Source organism: Bombina bombina, unplaced genomic scaffold (assembly GCF_027579735.1).
Source record: "Bombina bombina isolate aBomBom1 unplaced genomic scaffold, aBomBom1.pri scaffold_1163, whole genome shotgun sequence".
NCBI classification, from domain to species: domain Eukaryota; kingdom Metazoa; phylum Chordata; class Amphibia; order Anura; family Bombinatoridae; genus Bombina; species Bombina bombina.
In genome coordinates, this window is record NW_026512731.1 from 61,177 (window position 1) to 86,821 (window position 25,645).

General features: G+C 43.2%; 1 protein-coding gene across 2 annotated transcripts in view; it reads right to left on the minus strand.

Moving 5' to 3' along the window:
- LOC128644516 (lysine-specific demethylase 2A) overlaps positions 1-22,595 on the minus strand; it is a 45,247-nt gene extending 22,652 nt beyond the window's left edge. For both annotated transcript variants that reach the window (XM_053697099.1, XM_053697100.1), the window contains exons 1-5: positions 21,544-22,595; positions 21,101-21,370; positions 20,863-20,994; positions 20,288-20,368; positions 20,133-20,168 (exon numbers count right to left, since the gene is read on the minus strand). In XM_053697099.1, the coding sequence (XP_053553074.1) occupies positions 20,133-20,168; positions 20,288-20,368; positions 20,863-20,994; positions 21,101-21,322 (471 nt within the window). In that variant the 5' untranslated portion in view covers positions 21,323-21,370; positions 21,544-22,595. The remainder of the gene's footprint in view (positions 1-20,132; positions 20,169-20,287; positions 20,369-20,862; positions 20,995-21,100; positions 21,371-21,543) is intronic.
- Between the last annotated feature and the right edge of the window lie 3,050 nt (positions 22,596-25,645).

A 25,645-nucleotide genomic window follows, 5' to 3' on the forward strand; every position in this document is an offset into this window, starting at 1 on the left:
TCTTAGGAATTTGTTTAAGATCTTTAAATCCAAGATTGGTCTGAAGGTTCCTTCTTTCTTGGGAACCACAAACAGATTTGAGTAAAACCCCTGTCCGTGCTCCGACCGCGGAACCGGGTGGATCACTCCCATTAGCAACAGATCTTGTACACAGCGTAGAAACGCCTCTTTCTTTATTTGGTTTGTTGACAACCTTGAAAGATGAAATCTCCCTTTTGGGGGAGAGATTTTGAAGTCCAGAAGATATCCCTGAGATATGATCTCTAACGCCCAGGGATCCTGGACATCTCTTGCCCAAGCCTGGGCGAAGAGAGAAAGTCTGCCCCCCACTAGATCCGTTCCCGGATCGGGGGCCCTCAATTCATGCTGTCTTAGGGGCAGCAGCAGGTTTTCTGGCCTGCTTGCCCTTGTTCCAGGACTGGTTAGGTTTCCAGCCTTGTCTGTAGCGAGCAACAGCTCCTTCCTGTTTTGGTGCAGAGGAAGTTGATGCTGCTCCTGCCTTGAAGTTACGAAAGGCACAAAAATTAGACTGTCTAGCCCTAGGTTTGGCTCTGTCTTGAGGCAGGGCATGGCCTTTACCTCCTGTAATGTCAGCGATAATTTCTTTCAAACCGGGCCCGAATAAGGTCTGCCCTTTGAAAGGTATGTTAAGTAATTTAGATTTAGAAGTAACATCAGCTGACCAGGATTTTAGCCACAGTGCTCTACGTGCCTGAATGGCGAATCCGGAATTCTAAGCCGTAAGTTTAGTTAAATGTACTACGGCATCTGAAATAAATGAATTAGCTAGCTTAAGGGTTTTAAGCTTATTTGAAATCTCATCTATAGTTATTGAGTCAAGAGTCTCTTCCAGAGACTCGGACCAAAATGCGGCCGCAGCCGTGACATACGCAATACATGCAAGGGGTTGCAATATAAAACCTTGTTGAACAAACATTTTCTTAAGGTAACCCTCTAATTTTTTATCCATTGGATCTGAAAAGGCACAGCTATCTTCCACCGGGATAGTGGTACGCTTAGACAGAGTAGAAACCGCTCCCTCCACCTTAGGGACCATCTGCCATAAGTCCCGTGTGGTGGCGTCTATTGGAAACATTTTTCTAAATACAGGAGGGGGGGAAAAGGGTACACCGGGCCTATCCCACTCCTTAGTAATTATCTCTGTAAGCCTCTTAGGTATAGGAAATACGTCAGTACTCGCTGGTACTGCATAGTATCTATCCAGCCTACATAATTTCTCTGGGATTGCAACGGTGTTACAATCATTCAGAGCCGCTAATACCTCCCCTAGCAGTACACGGAGGTTTTCTAGTTTAAACTTAAAGTTTGAAATGTCTGAATCCACTCTATTTGGATCAGATCCGTCACCTGCAGATTGAAGCTCTCCGTCCTCATGTTCTGCAAATTGTGACGCAGTATCTGACATGGCCCTAATATTATCAGCGCACTCTGTTCTCACCCCAGAGTGATCTCGCTTACCTCTAAGTTCTGGTAATTTAGACAAAACTTCAGTCATAACATTAGCCATGTCCTGTAGTGTGATTTGTAATGGCCGCCCTGAAGTACTCGGCGTTACAATATCACGCACCTCCCGAGCGGGAGATGTAGGTACTGACACGTGAGGCAAGTTAGTCGGCATAACTTCCCCCTCGTTGTTTGGTGAATGATGTTCAATTTGTACAGATTGACTTTTATTTAAAGTAGCATCAATGCAATTAGTACATAAATTTCTATTGGGCTCCACCTTGGCTTTTGCACATATAGCACAGAGATATTCCTCTGAGTCAGACATGTTTAACAAACTAGCAATTAAACTAGCAAGCCTGGAAATACTTTTCAACTCAATTTACAAGTAATATGAAAAACGCACTGTGCCTTTAAGAAGCACAGAAAAAAACTATGACAGTTGAATAACAATGAACCGGAGAAATTATAAAAACCAAATTTTATCACAGTCAAAGCACAATCTCACAGGTCTGCTGTGAGTGATTACCTCCCTCAAAATAATTTTTGAAGACCCTTGAGCTCTGTAGAGACGATCCGGATCATGCAGGGAGAGAAACAGACTTTTGACTGAATTTCTGATGCGTAGCAAAAGGGCCAAAATAGGCCCCTCCCCCTCACACACAGCAGTGAGGGAAGTTCAGTAAACTGTCTTAAATTAAAATAAACGACAGCCAAGTGGAAAAACAGTGCCCAAAACAATTTTTCACCCAGTACCTCAGATAATTAAACGATTTAACATGCCAGCAAAACGTTTAAAATCAAATAGCATGAAATGTCATTAAACAGCCTGTTGCTAGACGCTCCCACTGCAAGTTAGGCTAAAAGTTATATGCATATAGTATTATCCCAGTGAAGTGCCATTCCCCAGAATACTGAAGTGTAAACATATATACATAACAGCCTGATACCAGTTGCTACTACTGCATTTAAGGCTGAACTTACATTATATCGGTATTGGCAGTATTTTCTCAGTCAATTCCATTCTTCAGAAAATAATATACTGCAACATACCTCTTTGCAGGTGAACCTGCCCGCTGTCCCCTGATCTGAAGTTTACCTCACTCCTCAGAATGGCCGAGAACAGCAAAATGAATCTTAGCTACGCCGGCTAAAATCATCCAAAAACTCAGGTAGATTCTTCTTCAAATTCTACCTGAGAAGGAACAACACACTCCGGTGCTGTTTTAAAATAACAAACTTTTGATTGAAGATATAAAAACTAAGTATAATCACCACAGTCCTCTCACACATCCTATCTATTAGTTGGGTGCAAGAGAATGACTGGGTGTGACGTAGAGGGGAGGAGCTATATAGCAGCTCTGCTTGGGTGATCCTCTTGCACTTCCTGTTGGGGAGGAGTTAATATCCCAGAAGTAATGATGACCCGTGGACTGACTACACTTAACAGGAGAAAGATTGCACGTCTGCCGCATCCGCCAAACTCTTATGCAACAAAATAGACAACGCAAAAATCTGACCTTTCAGGAGTACTAGCTGACAAATCCTTCACCAGACCCTCCTGGAGAAAAGACAAAATCCTAGGAATTCTGACTCTACTCCAAGAGAAGCCTCCGGATTCACACCAATACAAATATTTACGCCATATCTTATAGTAAATCTTTCTTGTCACAGGCTTACGAGCATGAATCATGGTCTCAATGACCGACTCTGAAACCCACGCTTAGATAAAATCAAGCGTTCAATCTCCAAGCAGTCAGCTTCAGAGAAACAAGATTTGGATGAAGAAAAGGACCCTGAAGTAGAAAGTCCTTTCTCAGAGGGAGTCTCCAGAGAGGTAGGGAAAACATTTCCACTAGATCTGCACACCAGATCCTGCGAGGCCACGCCGGCGCTATGAGAATCACTGACACCCTCTCGCAATGACTCTTGGCAGGAGAGTGAACGGAGGAAATAAGTATGCTAGACTGAAATTCCAAGCAACCACCAGAGCATCTATCAAGAAAGCCTGTGGATCCCTTGACCTCGAGCCGCACCTCAGAATCTTGGCATTCTGCTGAGAAGCCATGAGATCCAGTTCTGGCTGCCCCCAATTGAGGATTAAACTGGAAAATACTTCCGGATGGAGTTCCTACTTCCCCGGATGAAAGGTCTGTCGGCTCAGAAAATCCGCCTCCCAATTGTCCACTCCTGGGATGTGGATTGCAGAAAGACAACAGTTGTGAGACTCCGCCTACTGGATTATCCAGGCCACCTCTGACATGGTCAAGGAACCCCCCTGGTGGTTGATGTACGGCACCGAAGTTAAGTTGTCCGACTGAAACCTGATAAACTGGCCTAAGGCTAACTGAGGCCAGGCCAGTAGAGCAAATCGCTCTCAGTTCTAGAATGTTTATAGGGAGAACTGACTCCTCCCGAGTCCAAAGACCCTAAAGTCTTCAATGACCCCAAAGTTGCTCCCCAACCTAGAAGGCTGGCATCCGTGGTCACGATGATCACCCAGGAAGGTCTGAGAAAGGAAGTTCCCTGGGAGAGGTGTTCCTGAGACAACCACCACAGAAGAGAGTCCCTTGTCGCTTGATCCAGAACTATTTGTGGAGACAGATAAGCATAGTACCCGTTCCATTGCCTTAACATGCATAACTGCAGAGGTCTGAGATGGAACCGAGCAAATGGAATGATGTTCATGGAATCTACCATCAGACCAATTACCTCCATACATAGAGCCACTGACGGCCGAGGAGAGGACTGAAGGACAAGACAAAAGTCGAAGATCTTTGTTTTTCTGACCTCTGTCAGAAATATCTTCATTAGTAGGGAGTCTATTATGGTCCCTAAAAACACTACTCTTGTGGCTGGAATCAGAGAACTCATTCCCAGATTTACCTTCCAACCGTGGGAGCGAAGAAAAGACAAGATCTCTGTATGAGAGTTTGCTTGTTGAAAAGACGGCGCCTGAAGCAGAATGTCGCCCAGATAAGGCGCAACAGCAATGCCTCCAGACCGGATCACTGCCAAAAGAGCCCCCAGGACCTTTGAGAAAATTCTGGGAGCTGTGGCAAGGCCAAAAGGAAGAGCCACAAACTGGAAATGATTGTCTAAGAAAGCAAACCTTAGAAACTTGTGATGATCCCGGTGAATGGGAACATGAAGGTAAGCATCCTTTAAGTCTATGGTTGTCATAAACTGACCCTCTTGAACCAAAGGAAGAATGGAACGTATAGTCTCCATCTTGAAGGACGGTACACTGAGGAACTTATTTAAACACTTTAGGTCTAAAATAGGTCTGAAAGTCCCCTCTTTCTTGGGAACCCCAAACAGATTTGAATGAAATGCCAGACCTTGTTCCTGCAGAGGAACTGGAACTATAACTCCCAGGGAAAAACAGAATTTATGTTTACCTGATAAATTTCTTTCTCCTACGGTGTGTCCAGTCCACGGCTTCATCCTTACTTGTGGGAATATTCTCTTCCCTAACAGGAAATGGCAAAGAGAGCACAGCAAAAGCTGCCCATATAGCTCCCCCTCTGGCTCCCCCATATAGCTCCCCCTCTGGCTCCGCCCCCCAGTCATTCGACCGACAGGAGAAAAAGGAGAAACTATAGGGTGCCGTGGTGACTGTAGTGTATGGAATACATTTTTTTTAAACCTGACTAAAAGCCAGGGCGGGCCGTGGACCGGACACACCGTAGGAGAAAGAAATTTATCAGGTAAACATAAATTCTGTTTTCTCCTACATTGGTGTGTCCGGTCCACGGCTTCATCCTTACTTGTGGGAAACAATACCAAAGCTTTAGGACACGGATGAAGGGAGGGAGCAAGTCAGGTTACCTAAACGGAAGGCACCACGGCTTGCAAAACCTTTCTCCCAAAAACAGCCTCCGAAGAAGCATAAGTATCGAATTTGTAAAATTTGGCAAAAGTATGCAGAGAAGACCAAGTCGCTGCCTTACAGATCTGATCAACAGAAGCCTTGTTCTTGAAGGCCCATGTGGAAGCCACAGCTCTAGTAGAGTGAGCTGTGATTCGTTCAGGAGGCTGCCGTCCGGCAGTCTCATAAGCCAATCGGATGATGCTTTTCAGCCAAAAAGAAAGAGGTAGCAGTAGCTTTCTGCCCTCTCCTCTTACCAGAATAAACGACAAACAAAGATGATGTTTGTCTGAAATTCTTTGTTGCTTCTAAATAGAATTTTAAAGCACGGACCACATCTAGGTTGTGTAACAAACGTTCCTTCTTTGAAACTGGATTCGGACATAGGGAAGGAACAACTATTTCCTGGTTAATATTCCTGTTGGAAACTACTTTTGGAAGAAAACCAGGTTTGGTACGTAAAACTACCTTATCTGCATGAAATACCAGATAAGGAGAAGTACACTGCAAAGCAGATAATTCAGAAACTCTTCTAGCAGAAGAAATCACAACTAAAAACAGAACTTTCCAAGATAGTAACTTAATATCTATGGAATGCAAAGGTTCAAACGGAACCCCTTGAAGAACAGAAAGAACTAAGTTTAGACTCCATGGAGGAGTCATAGGTCTGTAAACAGGCTTGATTCTGACTAACGCCTGTACAAACGCTTGTACATCTGGCACGGCTGCCAGACGTTTGTGCAACAAAACAGACAGAGCAGATATCTGTCCCTTTAGAGAACTAGCTGACAGACCTTTCTCCAAACCCTCTTGGAGAAAGGAAAGAATTCTAGGAATTTTGATTTTACTCCAAGAAAAACCCTTGGATTCGCACCAACGGATATATTTGTGCCATATCTTATGGTAAATCTTCCTAGTCACAGGCTTTCTGGCTTGAACCAGAGTATCTATAACTGAATCTGAACACCCACGGTTAGATAGAATCAAGCGTTCAATTTCCAAGCAGTCAGTTGCAGAGAGACTAGATTTGGATGTTCGAATGGACCTTGTACTAGAAGATCCTGTCTCAAAGGTAGCTTCCATGGTGGAGCCGATGACATATTCACCAGGTCTGCATACCAAGTCCTGCGAGGCAACGCAGGAGCTATTAGGATCACCGAAGCCTTCTCCTGTTTGATCCTGGCTACCAGCCTGGGAAGGAGAGGGAACGGTGGAAACACATAAGCTAGATTGAACGACCAGGGCGCCACTAATGCATCCACTAGTGTCGCCCTGGGATCCTTGGATCTGGACCTGTATCGAGGAACTTTGAATTTCTGACGAGACGCCATCAGATCCATATCCGGAGTGCCCCATAGTTGAGTTAACTGGGCAAAGACCTCCAGGTGGCGTTCCCACTCCCCCGGATGGAAAGTCTGACGACTCAAATAATCCGCCTCCCAGTTGTCTACCCCTGGGATGTGGATTGCAGATAGGTGGCAGGAGTGATCCTCCGCCCATTTGATGATCTTGGATACCTCTGTCATCGCCAAGGAACTCTTTGTTCCCCCCTGATGATTGATGTACGCTACAGTCGTCATGTTGTCCGACTGAAATCTTATGAATCTGGCCTTTGCTAAGTGAGGCCAGGCCAGGAGCGCATTGAATATCGCTCTCAGTTCCAAAATGTTTATCGGGAGAAGGGACTCTTCCCGAGACCATAGACCCTGAGCTTTCAGGGAGTCCCAGACCGCGCCCCAGCCTAAGAGACTGACGTCGGTCGTGACGATGACCCACTCTGGTCTGCGGAAACTCATTCCCTGAGACAGGTGATTCTGAGTCAACCACCAGCGGAGTGAGTCTCTGGTTACCTGGTCTACTTGAATCTGGGGAGACAAGTCTGCATAATCCCCATTCCACTGTTTGAGCATGCGCAGTTGCAATGGTCTTAGATGAATTCGAGCAAAGGGAACCACATCCATTGCTGCAACCATTAGTCCTATTACCTCCATGCACTGAGCTATGGAAGGCTGAGGAATAGATTGAAGAACTTGACAAGCATTTAGAAGCTTTAATTTTCTGACCTCTGTCAGAAAAATCTTCATTTCTACAGAATCTATTAGTGTTCCCAGAAAGCGAACCCTTGTAGACGGGGACAGGGAACTCTTTTCTACGTTCACCTTCCACCCGTGAGACCTGAGAAAAGCTAATACAATGTCTGTATGAGCCCTTGATCTGGAAAGGGAAGACGCTTGGATTAGGATGTCGTCTAAGTAAGGTGTCACTGCAATGCCCCTCGGTCTTAGAACCGCTAGTAGGGACCCTAGCACCTTTGTGAAAATTCTGGGAGCAGTGGCTAAACCGAATGGAAGAGCCACAAACTAGTAATGTTTGTCCAGAAAGGCAAACCTTAGGAACTGATGATGATCTTTGTGGATAGGAATATGTAGGTACGCATCCTTTAAGTCCACGGTAGTCATGTATTGACCCTCCTGGATTGTTGGTAAAATCGTTCGAATGGTTTCCATTTTGAATGATGGAACTCTGAGGAATTTGTTTAGAATTTTTAAATCCAGAATTGGCCTGAAAGTTCCTTCTTTTTTGGGAACTACGAACAGGTTTGAGTAAAACCCCCGACCTTGTTCCACTGTTGAAACTGGGTGTATCACTCCCATCTTTAATAGGTCTCCTACGCAATGTAAGAATGCCTGTCTCTTTATCTGGTCTGAAGATAAGCGAGACATGTGGAACCTTCCCCTTGGAGGAAGTTCCTTGAACTCTAGAAGATAACCCTGAGAGACTATTTCTAGTGCCCAGGGATCCTGAACATCTCTTGCCCAAGCCTGAGCAAAGAGAGAAAGTCTGCCCCCTACTAGATCTGGTCCCGGATCGGGGGCTACCCCTTCATGCTGTCTTGGTAGCAGCAGCAGGCTTCTTGGCCTGTTTACCCTTGTTCCAGCCTTGCATTGGTTTCCATGCTGGTTTAGGCTGGGAAGCGTTACCCTCTTGTCTAGAGGCTGCAGAGTTAGGAGACGGTCCGTTCCTGAAATTGCAAAAGGAACGAAAATTAGATTTGTTCTTAGCCTTGAAAGGCCTATCCTGTGGGAGGGCATGGCCCTTTCCCCCAGTGATGTCTGAAATAATCTCCTTCAATTCTGGCCCAAAAAGGGTCTTACCTTTGAAAGGAATATTAAGCAGTTTTGTCTTGGACAACACATCCGCCGACCAAGATTTTAGCCAAAGCGCTCTGCGCGCTACAATTGCAAAACCTGAATTTTTCGCCGCTAATTTTGCCAATTGCAAAGCGGCATCTAAAATAAAGGAATTAGCCAACTTTAGTGCGTGAATTCTGTCCATGACTTCCTCATATGGAGTCTCCTTATTGAGCGAATTTTCTAGTTCCTCGAACCAAAAAGACGCCGCCGTTGTGACAGGAATAATGCACGAAATTGGCTGGAGAAGGAAACCTTGCTGAACAAATATCTTTTTAAGCAATCCTTCCAATTTTTTATCCATAGGATCTTTGAAAGCAGAACTGTCCTCAATGTGAATAATCGTGCGCTTGGCCAACGTAGAAACTGCCCCCTCAACCTTAGGGACTGTTTGCCATGCGTCCCTTCTGGGGTCGACAATGGGGAACATTTTCTTAAATATAGGAGGTGGGACAAAAGGTATACCTGGCTTCTCCCACTCCTTGTTCACTATGTCTGCCACCCTCTTGGGTATCGGAAAGGCATCAGCGTGCACAGGGACCTCAAGGAATTTGTCCATTTTGCACAATTTCTCTGGAATCACCAAAGGGTCGCAATCGTCAAGAGTAGTTAGCACCTCATTAAAGGGACAGTATACACTCATTTTCATATAACTGCATGTAATAGACACTACTATAAAGAATAATATGCACAGATACTGATATAAAAATCCAGTATAAAACTGTTTAAAAACTTACTTAGAAGCTGTCAGTTTGGCTCTGTTGAAAAGGTAGCTGGAAAGCCCACTGCAAGTGGCAAATAAGACACTCCCCCCCCCCTCCCCCTTCTTTTGCATATGAAAAGACCCTTTACACAAACAGGAGCAAGCTGGAGTAGGTAGTCGAGCGTATTCACATAAAACTTTGGGGCTTGGTTAGGAGTCTGAAAATCAGAGCAATGTTATTTAAAAATAAGCAAAACTATACATTAATTTAAAAAAAAAAAAACTTTATGGGCTATATAAATAGATCATCTACAAAACATTTATGCAAAGAAAAAATGAGTGTATAATGTCCCTTTAAGCAGGGCGCGGAGATGTTCTAACTTAAATTTAAACGTCACGATATCAGGTTCTGCCTGCTGAGAAACTTTTCCTGAATCAGAAATTTCTCCCTCAGACAGACCCTCCCTCACTGCCAATTCAGACTGGTGTGAGGGTATAACAGATAAATTATCGTCAGCGCACACTTGCTCATCCTCTGTATTTAAAACTGAGCAATCACGCTTTCTGGGAAATGCTGGCAGTTTGGATAAAAGGTTAGCTATAGAATTATTCATTACTGCCGTTAATTGCTGCATAGTAACAAGCATTGGTGCGCTAGATGTACTAGGTGTCGCCTGCGTGGGAATAACTGGTGTTGACACAGAAGGAGAGGATGATGAACTATCCCCACTACCTTCATTTGAAGAATCATCTTGGGCAACCTTATTAAATGTGACAGTACTGTCCTTACTTTGTTTGGACGCCATGGCACAATTTGCACATACATTTAAAGGGGGAACCACCTTGGCCTCCATACACACAGAACATATTCTATCTGAAGGTACAGACATGTTAGACAGACTTAGGCAGGCTATTAATGCAATAAAACCGTTTTTAAACAAAACCGTTACTGTCTCTTTAAATAATAAAAAGAGTACACTTTATTTCTGAATGTTTTAAAAACTATGAAGGAAATATCCGATCTTTACAAAATTTGCACCCTAGTGTCTTAATGCTTTGAAAGTATTGCACACCAAATTCAAGTCTGTAACCCCTTAAATGAGCAAACCAGAGCTAATTGTTCAATTTACCAGTTTAAACCCACTACAGTCCCTGCCACAGCCTTTGCTGCGGCTTTACCTTTCCTTGGGGGATATTCACCACAGAAATAAGCCTTCTAGAATCGTTTTTATGGCCACAGGACCCTCTCACATGAAGCTGCATGCACTGCTTCCAGAAGTAACTGCGCAACTAAGGCGCGAAAATGAGGCCTCCTCCCTCTGCATACCAGAGTGAAGGGGCCTTCCTGACTAGATTAGGTGTCTAAACAACTGCCAGGCGAAATAAAAACGTTCCCAAAAGTGTTTCCAAGTTCCAAAACACTCCAAAAACAGAATTTATGTTTACCTGATAAATTTCTTTCTCCAACGGTGTGTCCGGTCCACGGCGTCATCCTTACTTGTGGGATATTCTCTTCCCCAACAGGAAATGGCAAAGAGCCCAGCAAAGCTGGTCACATGATCCCTCCTAGGCTCCGCCTACCCCAGTCATTCGACCGACGTTAAGGAGGAATAATAGCATAGGAGAAACCATATGGTACCGTGGTGACTGTAGTTAAAGAAAATAAATTATCAGACCTGATTAAAAAACCAGGGCGGGCCGTGGACCGGACACACCGTTGGAGAAAGAAATTTATCAGGTAAACATAAATTCTGTTTTCTCCAACATAGGTGTGTCCGGTCCACGGCGTCATCCTTACTTGTGGGAACCAATACCAAAGCTTTAGGACACGGATGAAGGGAGGGAGCAAATCAGGTCACCTAAATGGAAGGCACCACGGCTTGCAAAACCTTTCTCCCAAAAATAGCCTCAGAAGAAGCAAAAGTATCAAACTTGTAAAATTTGGTAAAAGTGTGCAGTGAAGACCAAGTCGCTGCCCTACATATCTGATCAACAGAAGCCTCGTTCTTGAAGGCCCATGTGGAAGCCACAGCCCTAGTGGAATGAGCTGTGATTCTTTCGGGAGGCTGCCGTCCGGCAGTCTCGTAAGCCAATCTGATGATGCTTTTAATCCAAAAAGAGAGAGAGGTAGAAGTTGCTTTTTGACCTCTCCTTTTACCTGAATAAACAACAAACAAGGAAGATGTTTGTCTAAAATCCTTTGTAGCATCTAAATAGAATTTTAGAGCGCGAACAACATCCAAATTGTGCAACAAGCGTTCCTTCTTTGAAACTGGTTTCGGACACAGAGAAGGTACGATAATCTCCTGGTTAATGTTTTTGTTAGAAACAACTTTTGGAAGAAAACCAGGTTTAGTACGTAAAACCACCTTATCTGCATGGAACACCAGATAAGGAGGAGAACACTGCAGAGCAGATAATTCTGAAACTCTTCTAGCAGAAGAAATTGCAACTAAAAACAAAACTTTCCAAGATAATAACTTAATATCAACGGAATGTAAGGGTTCAAACGGAACCCCCTGAAGAACTGAAAGAACTAAATTGAGACTCCAAGGAGGAGTCAAAGGTTTGTAAACAGGCTTGATTCTAACCAGAGCCTGAACAAAGGCCTGAACATCTGGCACAGCTGCCAGTTTTTTGTGAAGTAACACCGACAAGGCAGAAATCTGTCCCTTCAGGGAACTTGCCGATAATCCTTTTCCCAATCCTTCTTGAAGGAAGGATAGAATCCTAGGAATCTTAACCTTGTCCCAAGGGAATCCTTTAGATTCACACCAACAGATATATTTTTTCCAAATTTTGTGGTAAATCTTTCTAGTTACAGGCTTTCTGGCCTGAACAAGAGTATCGATAACAGAATCTGAGAAACCTCGCTTCGATAAAATCAAGCGTTCAATCTCCAAGCAGTCAGCTGGAGTGAAACCAGATTCGGATGTTCGAACGGACCCTGAACAAGAAGGTCTCGTCTCAAAGGTAGCTTCCAAGGTGGAGCCGATGACATATTCACCAGATCTGCATACCAAGTCCTGCGTGGCCACGCAGGAGCTATCAAGATCACCGACGCCCTCTCCTGATTGATCCTGGCTACCAGCCTGGGGATGAGAGGAAACGGCGGGAACACATAAGCTAGTTTGAAGGTCCAAGGTGCTACTAGTGCATCCACTAGAGCCGCCTTGGGATCCCTGGATCTGGACCCGTAGCAAGGAACTTTGAAGTTCTGACGAGAGGCCATCAGATCCATGTCTGGAATGCCCCATAGTTGAGTGACTTGGGCAAAGATTTCCGGATGGAGTTCCCACTCCCCCGGATGCAATGTCTGACGACTCAGAAAATCCGCTTCCCAATTTTCCACTCCCGGGATGTGGATAGCAGACAGGTGGCAGGAGTGAGACTCCGCCCATAGAATAATCTTGGTCACTTCTTCCATCGCTAGGGAACTCCTTGTTCCCCCCTGATGGTTGATGTACGCAACAGTCGTCATGTTGTCTGATTGAAACCGTATGAACTTGGTCCTCGCTAGCTGAGGCCAAGCCTTGAGAGCATTGAATATCGCTCTCAGTTCCAGAATATTTATCGGTAGAAGAGATTCTTCCCGAGACCAAAGACCCTGAGCTTTCAGGGATCCCCAGACCGCGCCCCAGCCCATCAGACTGGCGTCGGTCGTGACAATGACCCACTCTGGTCTGCGGAATGTCATCCCTCGTGACAGGTTGTCCAGGGACAGCCACCAACGGAGTGAGTCTCTGGTCCTCTGATTTACTTGTATCTTTGGAGACAAGTCTGTATAGTCCCCATTCCACTGACTGAGCATGCACAGTTGTAATGGTCTTAGATGAATGCGCGCAAAAGGAACTATGTCCATTGCCGCTACCATCAACCCGATCACTTCCATGCACTGAGCTACGGAAGGAAGAGGAACGGAATGAAGTATTCGACAAGAGTCCAGAAGTTTTGTCTTTCTGGCCTCTGTTAGAAAAATCCTCATTTCTGAGGAGTCTATAATTGTTCCCAAGAAGGGAACCCTTGTTGACGGGGATAGAGAACTCTTTTCCACGTTCACTTTCCAGCCGTGCGATCTGAGAAAGGCCAGGACGATGTCTGTGTGAGCCTTTGCTCGAGGGAGGGACGACGCTTGAATCAGAATGTCGTCCAGGTAAGGTACTACTGCAATGCCCCTTGGTCTTAGCACCGCTAGAAGGGACCCTAGTACCTTTGTGAAAATCCTTGGAGCAGTGGCGAATCCGAAAGGAAGCGCCACGAACTGGTAATGTTTGTCCAGGAATGCAAACCTTAGGAACCGATGATGTTCCTTGTGGATAGGAATATGTAGATACGCATCCTTTAAATCCACCGTGGTCATGAATTGACCTTCCTGGATGGAAGGAAGGATAGTTCGAATGGTTTCCATCTTGAACGATGGGACCTTGAGAAATTTGTTTAAGATCTTGAGATCTAGGATTGGTCTGAACGTTCCCTCTTTTTTTGGGAACTATGAACAGATTGGAGTAGAACCCCATCCCTTGTTCTCTCAATGGAACAGAATGAATCACTCCCATTTTTAACAGGTCTTCTACACAATGTAAGAACGCCTGTCTTTTTATGTGGTCTGAAGACAACTGAGACCTGTGGAACCTCCCCCTTGGGGGAAGTCCCTTGAATTCCAGAAGATAACCCTGGGAGACTATTTCTAGCGCCCAAGGATCCAGAACATCTCTTGCCCAAGCCTGAGCGAAGAGAGAGAGTCTGCCCCCCACCAGATCCGGTCCCGGATCGGGGGCCGATATTTCATGCTGTCTTGGTAGCAGTGGCAGGTTTCTTGGCCTGCTTTCCCTTGTTCCAGCCTTGCATTGGTCTCCAAGCTGGCTTGGCCTGAGAAGTATTACCCTCTTGCTTAGAGGACGTAGCACCTTGGGCTGGTCCGTTTTTACGAAAGGGACGAAAATTAGGTCTATTTTTTGCCTTGAAAGGCCGATCCTGAGGAAGGGCATGGCCCTTACCCCCAGTGATATCAGAGATAATCTCTTTCAAGTCAGGACCAAACAGCGTTTTCCCCTTGAAAGGAATGTTTAGTAGCTTGTTCTTGGAAGACGCATCAGCCGACCAAGATTTCAACCAAAGCGCTCTGCGCGCCACAATAGCAAACCCAGAATTCTTAGCCGCTAACTTAGCCAATTGCAAAGAGGCGTCTAGAGTGAAAGAATTAGCCAATTTGAGAGCATTGACTCTGTCCATAATCTCCTCATAAGGAGGAGAGTCACTATCGAGCACCTTAATCAGTTCATCAAACCAGAAATATGCGGCTGTAGTGACAGGGACAATGCATGAAATGGGTTGTAGAAGGTAACCCTGCTGAACAAACATCTTTTTAAGCAAACCTTCTAATTTTTTATCCATAGGATCTTTGAAAGCACAACTATCCTCTATGGGAATAGTGGTGCGTTTGTTTAAAGTAGAAACCGCTCCCTCGACCTTGGGGACTGACTGCCATAAGTCCTTTCTGGGGTCGACCATAGGAAACAATTTTTTAAATATGGGGGGAGGGACGAAAGGAATACCGGGCCTTTCCCATTCTTTATTAACAATGTCCGCCACCCGCTTGGGTATAGGAAAAGCTTCTGGGAGCCCCGGCACCTCTAGGAACTTGTCCATTTTACATAGTTTCTCTGGGATGACCAAATTTTCACAATCATCCAGAGTGGATAATACCTCCTTAAGCAAAATGCGGAGATGTTCCAATTTAAATTTAAAAGTAATCACATCAGATTCAGCCTGCTGAGAAATGTTCCCTAAATCAGTAATTTCTCCCTCAGACAAAACCTCCCTGGCCCCCTCAGATTGGGTTAGGGGCCCTTCAGAGATATTAATATCAGCGTCGTCATGCTCTTCAGTAACTAAAACAGAGCATCCACGCTTACGCTGACAAGGGTTCATTTTGGCTAAAATGTTTTTGACAGAATTATCCATTACAGCCGTTAATTGTTGCATAGTAAGGAGTATTGGCACGCTAGATGTACTAGGGGCCTCCTGAGTGGGCAAGACTCGTGTAGACGAAGGAGGGAATGATGCAGTACCATGCTTACTCCCCTCACTTGAGGAATCATCTTGGGCATCATTGTCATTATCACATAAATCACATTTATTTAAATGAATAGGAATTCTGGCTTCCCCACATTCAGAACACAGTCTATCTGGTAGTTCAGACATGTTAAACAGGCATAAACTTGATAAGAAAGTACAAAAAACGTTTTGAAATAAAACCGTTACTGTCACTTTAAATTTTAAACTGAACACACTTTATTACTGCAATTGCGAAAAAACATGAAGGAATTGTTCAAAATTCACCAAACTTTCACCACAGTGTCTTAAAGCCTTGAAAATATTGCACACCAATTTTGGAAGCTTTAACCCTTAAAATAACGGAACCGGAGCCGTTTTAAGCTTTAACCCCTTTACAGTCCCTGGTATCTGCTTTGCTGAGACCCAACCAAACCCAAAGGGGAATACGATACCAAATGACGCCTTCAGAAGTCTTTTATAAGTATCAGAGCTCCTCTCACATGCGACTGCATGCCATGCCTCTCAAAAACAAGTGCGCAACACCGGCGCGAAAATGAGACTCTGCCTATGCTTTGGGAAAGCCCCTAAAGAATAAGGTGTCTAAAACAGTGCCTGCCGATATTATTATATCAAAATACCCAGAATAAATGATTCCTCAAGGCTAAATAAGTGTTAATATCAATCGATTTAGCCCAAAAAAAGGTCTACAGTCTAAATAAGCCCTTGTGAAGCCCTTATTTACAATCGTAATAAACATGGCTTACCGGATCCCATAGGGAAAATGACAGCTTCCAGCATTACATCGTCTTGTTAGAATGTGTCATACCTCAAGCAGCAAAGGACTGCAGACTGTTCCCCCAACTGAAGTTAATTGCTCTCAACAGTCCTGTGTGGAACAGCCATGGATTTTAGTTACGGTTGCTAAAATCATTTTCCTCATACAAACAGAATTCTTCATCTCTTTTCTGTTTCTGAGTAAATAGTACGTACCAGCACTATTTGAAAATAACAAACTCTTGATTGAATAATGAAAAACTACAGTTAAACACTAAAAAACTCTAAGCCATCTCCGTGGAGATGTTGCCTGTACAACGGCAAAGAGAATGACTGGGGTAGGCGGAGCCTAGGAGGGATCATGTGACCAGCTTTGCTGGGCTCTTTGCCATTTCCTGTTGGGGAAGAGAATATCCCACAAGTAAGGATGACGCCGTGGACCGGACACACCTATGTTGGAGAAAGTCATATAAAAATTATATAAATCAATCGATTTAGCCCACAATAGTGTCAACCAGTATATAGCCCATTTATAAGCCTTCATTCTGTTATGAGTCTAAGAAAATGGCTTACCGATCCCATAAGGGAAAATGACAGTCTTCTAGCATTACTATGTCTTGTTAGAAAAGAGACTAGTCATACCTGGAGCAGAAAAGTCTGCAAACTGTTCCCCCCAACTGAAGTTCTCTGGTTTCAACAGTCCTGCGTGGGAACAGCAATGGATTTTAGTTACTGCTGCTAAAATCATACTCCTCTTTAAACAGAACTCTTCATCACTTTCTGTTGTAGAGTAAATAGTACAAACCGGCACTATTTTAAAATAAACTCTTGATAGAAGAAATAAAAAACTACAACTAACACCACATACTCTTTACCATCCCCGTGGAGATGCTACTTGTTCAGAGCGGCAAAGAGAATGACTGGGGGGCGGAGCCAGAGGGGGAGCTATATGGGCAGCTTTTGCTGTGCTCTCTTTGCCATTTCCTGTTAGGGAAGAGAATATTCCCACAAGTAAGGATGAAGCCGTGGACCGGACACACCAATGTAGGAGAAATCTCCTTAAGTAACAAGCGGAGGTGTTCCAGCTTAAAGAGATGGTAAACTACGCATACTGCGAACTAGCGATGTAATATAAAATCAAAAAATAATTTGAGTTTAATTCATGAAATTCTCCTATTCGCTATATTTGTTAAAATATTTTATATTATATCTCAGAAATTATAACTACCATCGCCCTACCGTACATCGGCCGCCATTGATTTTGTCCGGTCACTTTTTTTTTTTTAAACCAGTGACAGACCAGGCCAGTCAGTGACACTCCTCTAATCAAACACGCCCTTCAAGACATATGCGCATGCCCTACCTCTTGTATCCTTGCTTGAGAGTGCTATAGCATTGAATTGTCATTGACATGTGTGATTGACATGCCAATGCTCTGACGTGGAGAGGAGAGGTTCAGCTCTCTTGCCGGGATGAGAATAATAACAGGAAGTAATGGCGGGGGAGGAGCAAGAAGCGGTAACGCTCTGTAAGTAAAATACAAATTTATTAGATATAGGAATAACATAATTAACAAATAAAGTTGGCAATTTATGTAATAAGTACTTGATGATTAATAATCGATTGCTTAATTAGTGAAAATTTACCTTCACTTTAAATCTGAAGGACACAACTTCAGCATCAGTAGAAGGAACTATACTGCCTGAATCCGAAATTTCACCCTCAGATGCACCAGAAGAATCTTCATCCTCAGACTTCTGAGAGGAAATACTTTGATTAGCCACCTCACGATCAGAAACCTTACTGTTTCTTTAAATTTCCTTTTGCGTTTTCCCTGCAGCATGGGAAAAACAGACAGCACCTCAGAATATACCTGGGCAGCAATATCTTGCAAAGTAACTCCAGACAGAGCATGAGAGGAAACACAGGGCACTGCATGCGCAGATGAATAGAATTGGGACGCTTGAGGAGAAAGCTGCATCACATCTGAAACAGGAGGCTCCTGAACAGCATCCGCCTTAGCTAATGATGGCTCAAAAAAGTCTATTTCTATAAGCTAAAGTTCTTTCAATACATGAAGAACAAAAAGGTACTGGGGTTTCCACCTGGGCATCAAAACATAAGCTACAGGTAACATTCTGCACAGTCTCCTGATCCATAATACAAAAAAAAAGAAGCAAATAAAAAATTTAACAATCTTTTATCAAAGGATATACTACAGAACCAAAAAACGTTCTTAAATAAATGTTCTCTTTAAATTCAAGAAGGCATACACCAGGCAACACTACACCTCAGCAGAATTACTGAGGTGCCCTACCTGTCCTGCAACTTTCTGAAAAACAGGCTTAAAAACAAACAAAAACCCCCAAAAAGTACATTATCTGTTACTAAAAACGGATCCTCACTGAGCCATAAATAAAATAACTCCTCACACTAACAGTGCCTGCAAAAACTGCCATAAAAACCTGCACCCTGACAGGAATAATAAAAACCGCCCCCCTGCAGCGTTTCAGTTTAATAAGTGCCACGTTTTTCCCTGCTACATAGAAAAATAAAACTGGCACTTACCTCAGTATTTATCTGTCCGGCAGTAGGACAGCTCACCTGGCTTGAGAGGATGCCATCCCTCACATGGACCTGTGGAAATACAGAAAGACTGAGTAAACTTACTCAGGCTATCTAAATAGGGCAGTAAAATGTTTTGGGAAAACGCAGTAAGGATTGTACCCCACAAGTTCCCAATTGCTTAAAAGCAACCACTGCCCTACTGAAGAGACTGACATGGGCTAAGGCTAGACCCTTTAGAAAGATCAGCGAAAACCTACTCTGCTTTAAAATAAAAAAATCTTGATTGTAGATCAGACACCAAAACTTCACCTCTGCCTTGCACCGCAGACAAAGATAATGACTGGGTGTTATGCGTAAGGGAAGTGACATATAAAGAAGCTTTGCTGTAGTGCTATTTGCCTCCTCCTGCTGGACAGGAGTGATATTCCCACTAGTAATTGACGATTCAGAGGACTCACCATATCTTAGGTAAGAAAATGGTTTTCATATCCCTTTAATTGAACAGGTTCTGGTTAGGCCTGAAAGATTTTTCACACTCCTAAAGGTACTCTGTACTAGAGAGAGTTTAGATGCTGACTGCATAAGATAAGAGGAAGTGGGAGAATATGGTATAATGCACCAACTGTTGGTGTTGTATATTACATACTAGATACCCGATACTTAGATCCAACCACTATAGTTACAGCCACCTATCTGTGAATCTCCACCTCTGAGTGCAATCTTTTGTTTGGGAACAGATATGTACAGAGGTGATCCACAAACTAGTGTGTAGCATCTGCAGCAAGTAAGTTTTTCCATTTGTATTTAATATGGAGGTGGCAGACACATTTGCTACACATAAGCTCTTTACAGACCTTGTATTATAGCACTGACTGTGCACACGATTAAAGACTGAGATTATTTAAAGAGACAGTATACACCTTAGTCATCTAAGGTCATTTTAAAATTAATATTGTTTCTAGCCACTTTAAAATGGCTACCAAGCTCTGCACACTGATGACATCACAATCTGGGCTGCATTAACGGCTTCCCTAGTTACAAAAGACTCACTAATTTGATTTAACAGTCTGTCAATGCTATTCAACAGGGAGCATAGATGCAGCCCAGATCGTGATCAGGGGCAGAGCTTTGCAGACATTTAAAAATGACCAGAAACAATAGCCATTTTAAAATAACTTTTTCACTGTTACTGCTGCATGATATAGAAAGGGTGCAGGAGGATATTTGCAGCTTAATCTAAAGTAAGACTTTAAGATGACTAAGGTGTAGATGTCCCTTAAATAAGTGGAGGCTGTGATCAAATCATATTTACAAGTTAGTCATAATACTTTCCATCTATTTCTCCTCTCCAAGAAATTAATTATACATGAAAAAACTAAAACTTATTTTGAAATACATTTATCTGAACAGTTGATTGCACTTTCAAGTGTAGAATTTCCAAAAATACCCCCCCCCCATGCACATCATGAGTCTTTGCTAAAAAAACTAAGAGCAACCAACTCACATTGTGCAGCAAGACTCGTTCCTGTTCAGCACCCACCTGTAAAAACACAGATATAATTAAAAATGAATTCACCACTGGTTTCTTGAATAACCCCCATTAGACAATTCTAAAATCCAATTTGACAGCCTCTAAACCAACAACCACATCACTCTCACCGAGTACTTCTGTTCCTCATAACATTTAGGGCACTCCCAGTAGTTGGGAAGCTCATCACTAATCAACCCTTCACCGTCCATCTGTAAAACAAGAAGAAAAAAAATAGAAATATATTTCCCCTTGCATTCACTCATTGTTTAAGGGATATTAAACCCACATTTTTTTCTTTAATGATTCAGATAGCGCATGCGATTTTAACAACTTTTTAATTTACTCCTATTATCGATTTTTCTTTGTTCTCTTTCAATCTTTATTTAAAATGCAGGAATGTAAAGCTTAGGAGCCAGCCCATTTTAGGTTAAGCACCCTGGTTAGTGCTTTCTTATTAGTGGCTACATATAGCCACCAATAAGCAAGCATAACCCAGGTTCTGAACCAAAAATGGGCCAGCAAGCTTTACATTCCTGCTTTTTAAATAAAGATAGAGAACAAATAACATTTTATATAAGGAGTAAATTAGAAAGTTGCTTAAAATTGCAAATTGGGTTTAGTACCCCTTTAAGCACTAAAGGCTGATTATGAAAAGTTTGGATGCAGCAAGAATATTAGAAGCATTGTGAAAACTCCTGTGTACCTCTAAGCATCCTGGGTGCACAATCTCATTACAGATCGAACATTCCATCAACTTTCTTTCAAAATCTTGGGAGTCATTTGTTTGATCCACCTCCCCACAGATGTTACAAGTAACAGAATGAGGCAATCTGGGCTAAAAAAGAGAGGAAACAGTCAATTGGGCTTGGAGCAGAGGAAACATGAAAGGATGAATGGTGAAGATCTAGTCCTTTGGCTTACACATATATTAGAATACTTACTGCAATACACTGCCTCTGCACACAGGACTGCTTCATTCGACCAGGTCCACCAAACTTCTTCATATCCTTACAATAATGGCATGTTCCACACTCTCGTTGAACACATGACTGACACTTGCGACACCTAACACGGCGTCTTCGAGCACCAGAAGAGGCGGAAGGCCCAGACGGGGTTCCAGAAGGCCGAGAAGGGGCTGTGACATGACGGGAAGCTGGCCTCATGGTGTGAGGTTTGGTAAACTGTATTTTGGGCCGCAGGTTAACTTTGTACTGGCAGGAAAAGTATTAAATTAGTGAAATAAGTGGTAGAAAAAAATTAAAGTGTATGTATATTCAACAGAAATTGAGAAGATGGTCAAGTAATGCATTGAGTGATACCATTTAAAATGGGGTGGGGGAGTATACACACAGACATATATATATATATATATATATATATATACCTGTTCTCTCTTCGGCCACTTAACAATAGGAAGTCCAGTTAGTGCAAGCTCAGGTGGGTCATGTGCATGTTCTTCCAGCAGTTTCTGAAACCCTCCGTTTGGGAAAAAAAATAAAAAAAAAACAGACAGACAGGAGGGGTAGAGTTAGAAGGTAAGCTTCAAAAGGCAATTAATGTTGCTAATATTAGACTATCATAGAAACTGCAGCAGAACAATAAGATTCCTATCATTTTCATAGGCACACTATATCTATATCTTATATCACTATACCCAGTGTTCTCCGCAGAACATTTTGCCAGGTGGCATTATAAAGTAGCTGGGTAGCATTATAAAGTGGCCGGGTGAAGGTAGTGTAATAATTTAAAAAGTTTGCATAATTTAAAAAGTGTATTCAATGATGTGATATAAGCTAATTTGAAAAAAACAATATATATATATATATTAGCTTTTAACCCCTGACTAGTAAACCATAGTGATATTGTTCCACCCCTGTATAAATTAAATATTGCTACATACAGTAATAAATGAACAAAAATAAGTGCATAGCAATTAGCAACATCAACTGGAGAAAACAGCTAATATGACTAAGAGCCTATTGCAGGCCTGAAACCTAATTATGCCTATGGACCCAATTTATAAAAATCTCTTTGGAGGATGGAAATTGTGTCAATATTGTTCTTCTATCAAGACCTAGCAAGTCTTTTTTATGCCTAATACATTTAAGTGTGCTGTTTTCCATTTTTGGATTTAATGAAGACAACAGACGGACAGAATTTTTTTTGTTAAACAGAGTGTTGACATTAATGTGAGGTCATAGCAGACCTGGGAAAAACTAAATTTATGCTTACCTGATAAATTTCTCTCTTTCCGGATATGGTGAGTCCACGACTTCATCAATTACTGATGGGAATATCACTCCTGGCCAGCAGGAGGAGGCAAAGAGCACCACAGCAAAGCTGTTAAGTATCACTTTCCCTACCCACAACCCCCAGTCATTCGACCGAAGGTAAATGGAGAAAAGAAGCAACACAAGGTGTAGAGGTGCCTGAGGTTTTAGTAAAAAAACAAAACAAAAAACATAATTTATGCTTACCTGATAAATTTATTTCTCTTGTAGTGTATCCAGTCCACGGATCATCCATTACTTATGGGATATTCTCCTTCCCAACAGGAAGTTGCAAGAGGATCACCCACAGCAGAGCTGCTACATAGCTCCTCCCCTAACTGTCATATCCAGTCATTCGACCGAAAACAAACAGAGAAAGGAGAAACCATAGGGTGCAGTGGTGACTGTAGTTTAATTAAAATTTAGACCTGCCTTAAAAGGACAGGGCGGGCCGTGGACTGGATACACTACAAGAGAAATAAATTTATCAGGTAAGCATAAATTATGTTTTCTCTTGTTAAGTGTATCCAGTCCACGGATCATCCATTACTTATGGGATACCAATACCAAAGCTAAAGTACACGGATGATGGGAGGGACAAGGCAGGATTAAGTGGAAGGAACCACTGCCTGAAGAACCTTTCTCCCAAAAACAGCCTCCGAAGAAGCAAAGGTATCAAATTTGTAAAATTTGGAAAAAGTGTGAAGCGAAGACCAAGTCGCGGCCTTGCAAATCTGTTCAACAGAGGCCTCATTTTTAAAGGCCCAGGTGGAAGCCACAGCTCTAGTAGAATGAGCTGTAATCCTTTCAGGGGGCTGCTGTCCAGCAGTCTCATAGGCTAGGCGTATTATGCTCCGAAGCCAAAAGGAAAGAGAGGTTGCCGAAGCTTTTTGACCTCTCCTCTGTCCAGAGTAAACAACAAACAGGGTAGATGTTTGACGAAAATCTTTAGTAGCTTGTAAGTAAAACTTCAAGGCACGGACTACGTCCAGATTATGTAAAAGACGTTCCTTCTTTGAAGAAGGATTAGGACACAATGATGGAACAACAATCTCTTGATTGATATTCTTGTTAGAAACCACCTTAGGTAAAAACCCAGGTTTGGTACGCAGGTACTACCTTATCTGCATGAAAAATCAGATAAGGAGAATCACATTGTAAGGCAGATAGCTCAGAGACTCTCCGAGCCGAGGAAATAGTCATCAAAAACAGAACTTTAAGATAAAAGTTTAATATCAATGGAATGAAGGGGTTCAAACGGAACTCCTTGAAGAACTTTAAGAACCAAGTTTAAGCTCCACAGGGGAGCAACAGGTTTAAACACAGGCTTAATTCTAACCAAAGCCTGGCAAAATGCCTGGACGTCTGGAACCTCTGCCAGACGCTTGTGCAAAAGAATAGACAGAGCAGAAATCTGTCCCTTTAAGGAACTAGCTGATAATCCTTTGTCCAAGCCCTCTTGGAGAAAAGACAATATTCTAGGAATCCTAACCTTACTCCATGAGTAATACTTGGATTCACACCAATAAAGATATTTACTCCATATCTTGTGGTAGATTTTCCTGGTAACAGGCTTTCGTGCCTGTATTAAAGTATCAATGACTGACTCGGAGAAGCCACGCTTTGATAGAATCAAGCGTTCAATCTCCATGCAGTCAGTCTCAGAGAAATTAGATTTGGATGATTGAAAGGACCTTGTATCAGAAGGTCCTGTCTTAGAGGCAGAGTCCATGGTGGAAAGGATGACATGTCCACTAGGTCTGCATACCAAGTCCTGCGTGGCCACGCAGGTGCTATCAGAATCACTGATGCTCTCTCCTGTTTGATTTTGGCAATCAGTCAAGGGAGCAGAGGAAACGGTGGAAACACATAAGCCAGGTTGAAGAACCAAGGCGCTGCTAGAGCATCTATCAGTGTCGCTTCTGGGTCCCTGGACCTGGATCCGTAACAAGGAAGCTTGGCGTTCTGGCGAGACACCATGAGATCCAACTCTGGTTTGCCCCAACTATGAATCAACTGAGCAAACACCTCTGGATGGAGTTCCCACTCCCCTGAATGGAAAGTCTGACGACTTAGAAAATCCGCCTCCCAGTTCTCCACGCCTGGGATATGGATTGCTGACAGGTGGCAAGAGTGGTACTCTGCCCAGCGAATTATTTTTGAGACTTTTAACATCGCTAGGGAACTCCTGGTTCCCCCTTGATGGTTGATGTAAGCCACAGTCGTGATGTTGTCCGACTGAAATCTGATGAACCTCAGTGTTGCTAACTGAGGCCAAGCCAGAAGAGCATTGAATATCGCTCTTAACTCCAGAATATTTATTGGAAGGAGTTTCTCCTCCTGAGTCCACGATCCCTGTGCCTTCAGGGAATTCCAGACTGCACCCCAACCTAGAAGGCTGGCATCTGTTGTTACAATTGTCCAATCTGGCCTGCGAAAGGTCATAATCTTGGACAGGTGTACCCGAGACAACCACCAGAGAAGAGAATCTCTGGTCTCTCGATCCAGATTTAGCAGAGGGGACAAATCTGTGTAATCCCCATTCCACTGACTCAGCATGCATAATTGCAGCGGTCTGAGATAAAGGCGCGCAAATGGCACTATGTCCATTGCCGCTATCATTAAGCCGATTACCTCCATACACTGAGCTACCGAAAGGCGCGGAATGGAGCGAAGAACACGGCAAGCATTTAGAAGTTTTGATAACCTGGACTCCGTCAGGTAAATTTTCATTTCTACAGAATCTATAAGAGTCCCTAAGAAGGAGACTCTTGTGAGTGGGGATAGAGAACTCTTTTCCTCGTTCACTTTCCACCCGTGCGACCTCAGACATGCCAGGACTATCTCTGTATGAGACTTGGCAACTTGAAAGCTTGACGCCTGTATCAGGATGTCGTCTAGATACGGAGCTACCGCTATGCCTCGCGGTCTTAGAACCGCCAGAAGTGAGCCCAGAACCTTTGTAAAGATTCTCGGGGCTGTAGCCAACCCGAAGGGAAGAGCTACAAATTGGTAATGCCTGTCTAGAAAGGCAAACCTTAGAAACCGATGATGATCTTTGTGAATCGGTATGTGAAGGTAGGCATCCTTTAAGTCCACTGTGGTCATGTACTGACCTTCTTGGATCATGGGTAGGATGGTCCGAATAGTTTCCATTTTGAAAGATGGAACTCTGAGGAATTTGTTTAAGATCTTTAGATCCAAAATTGGTCTGAA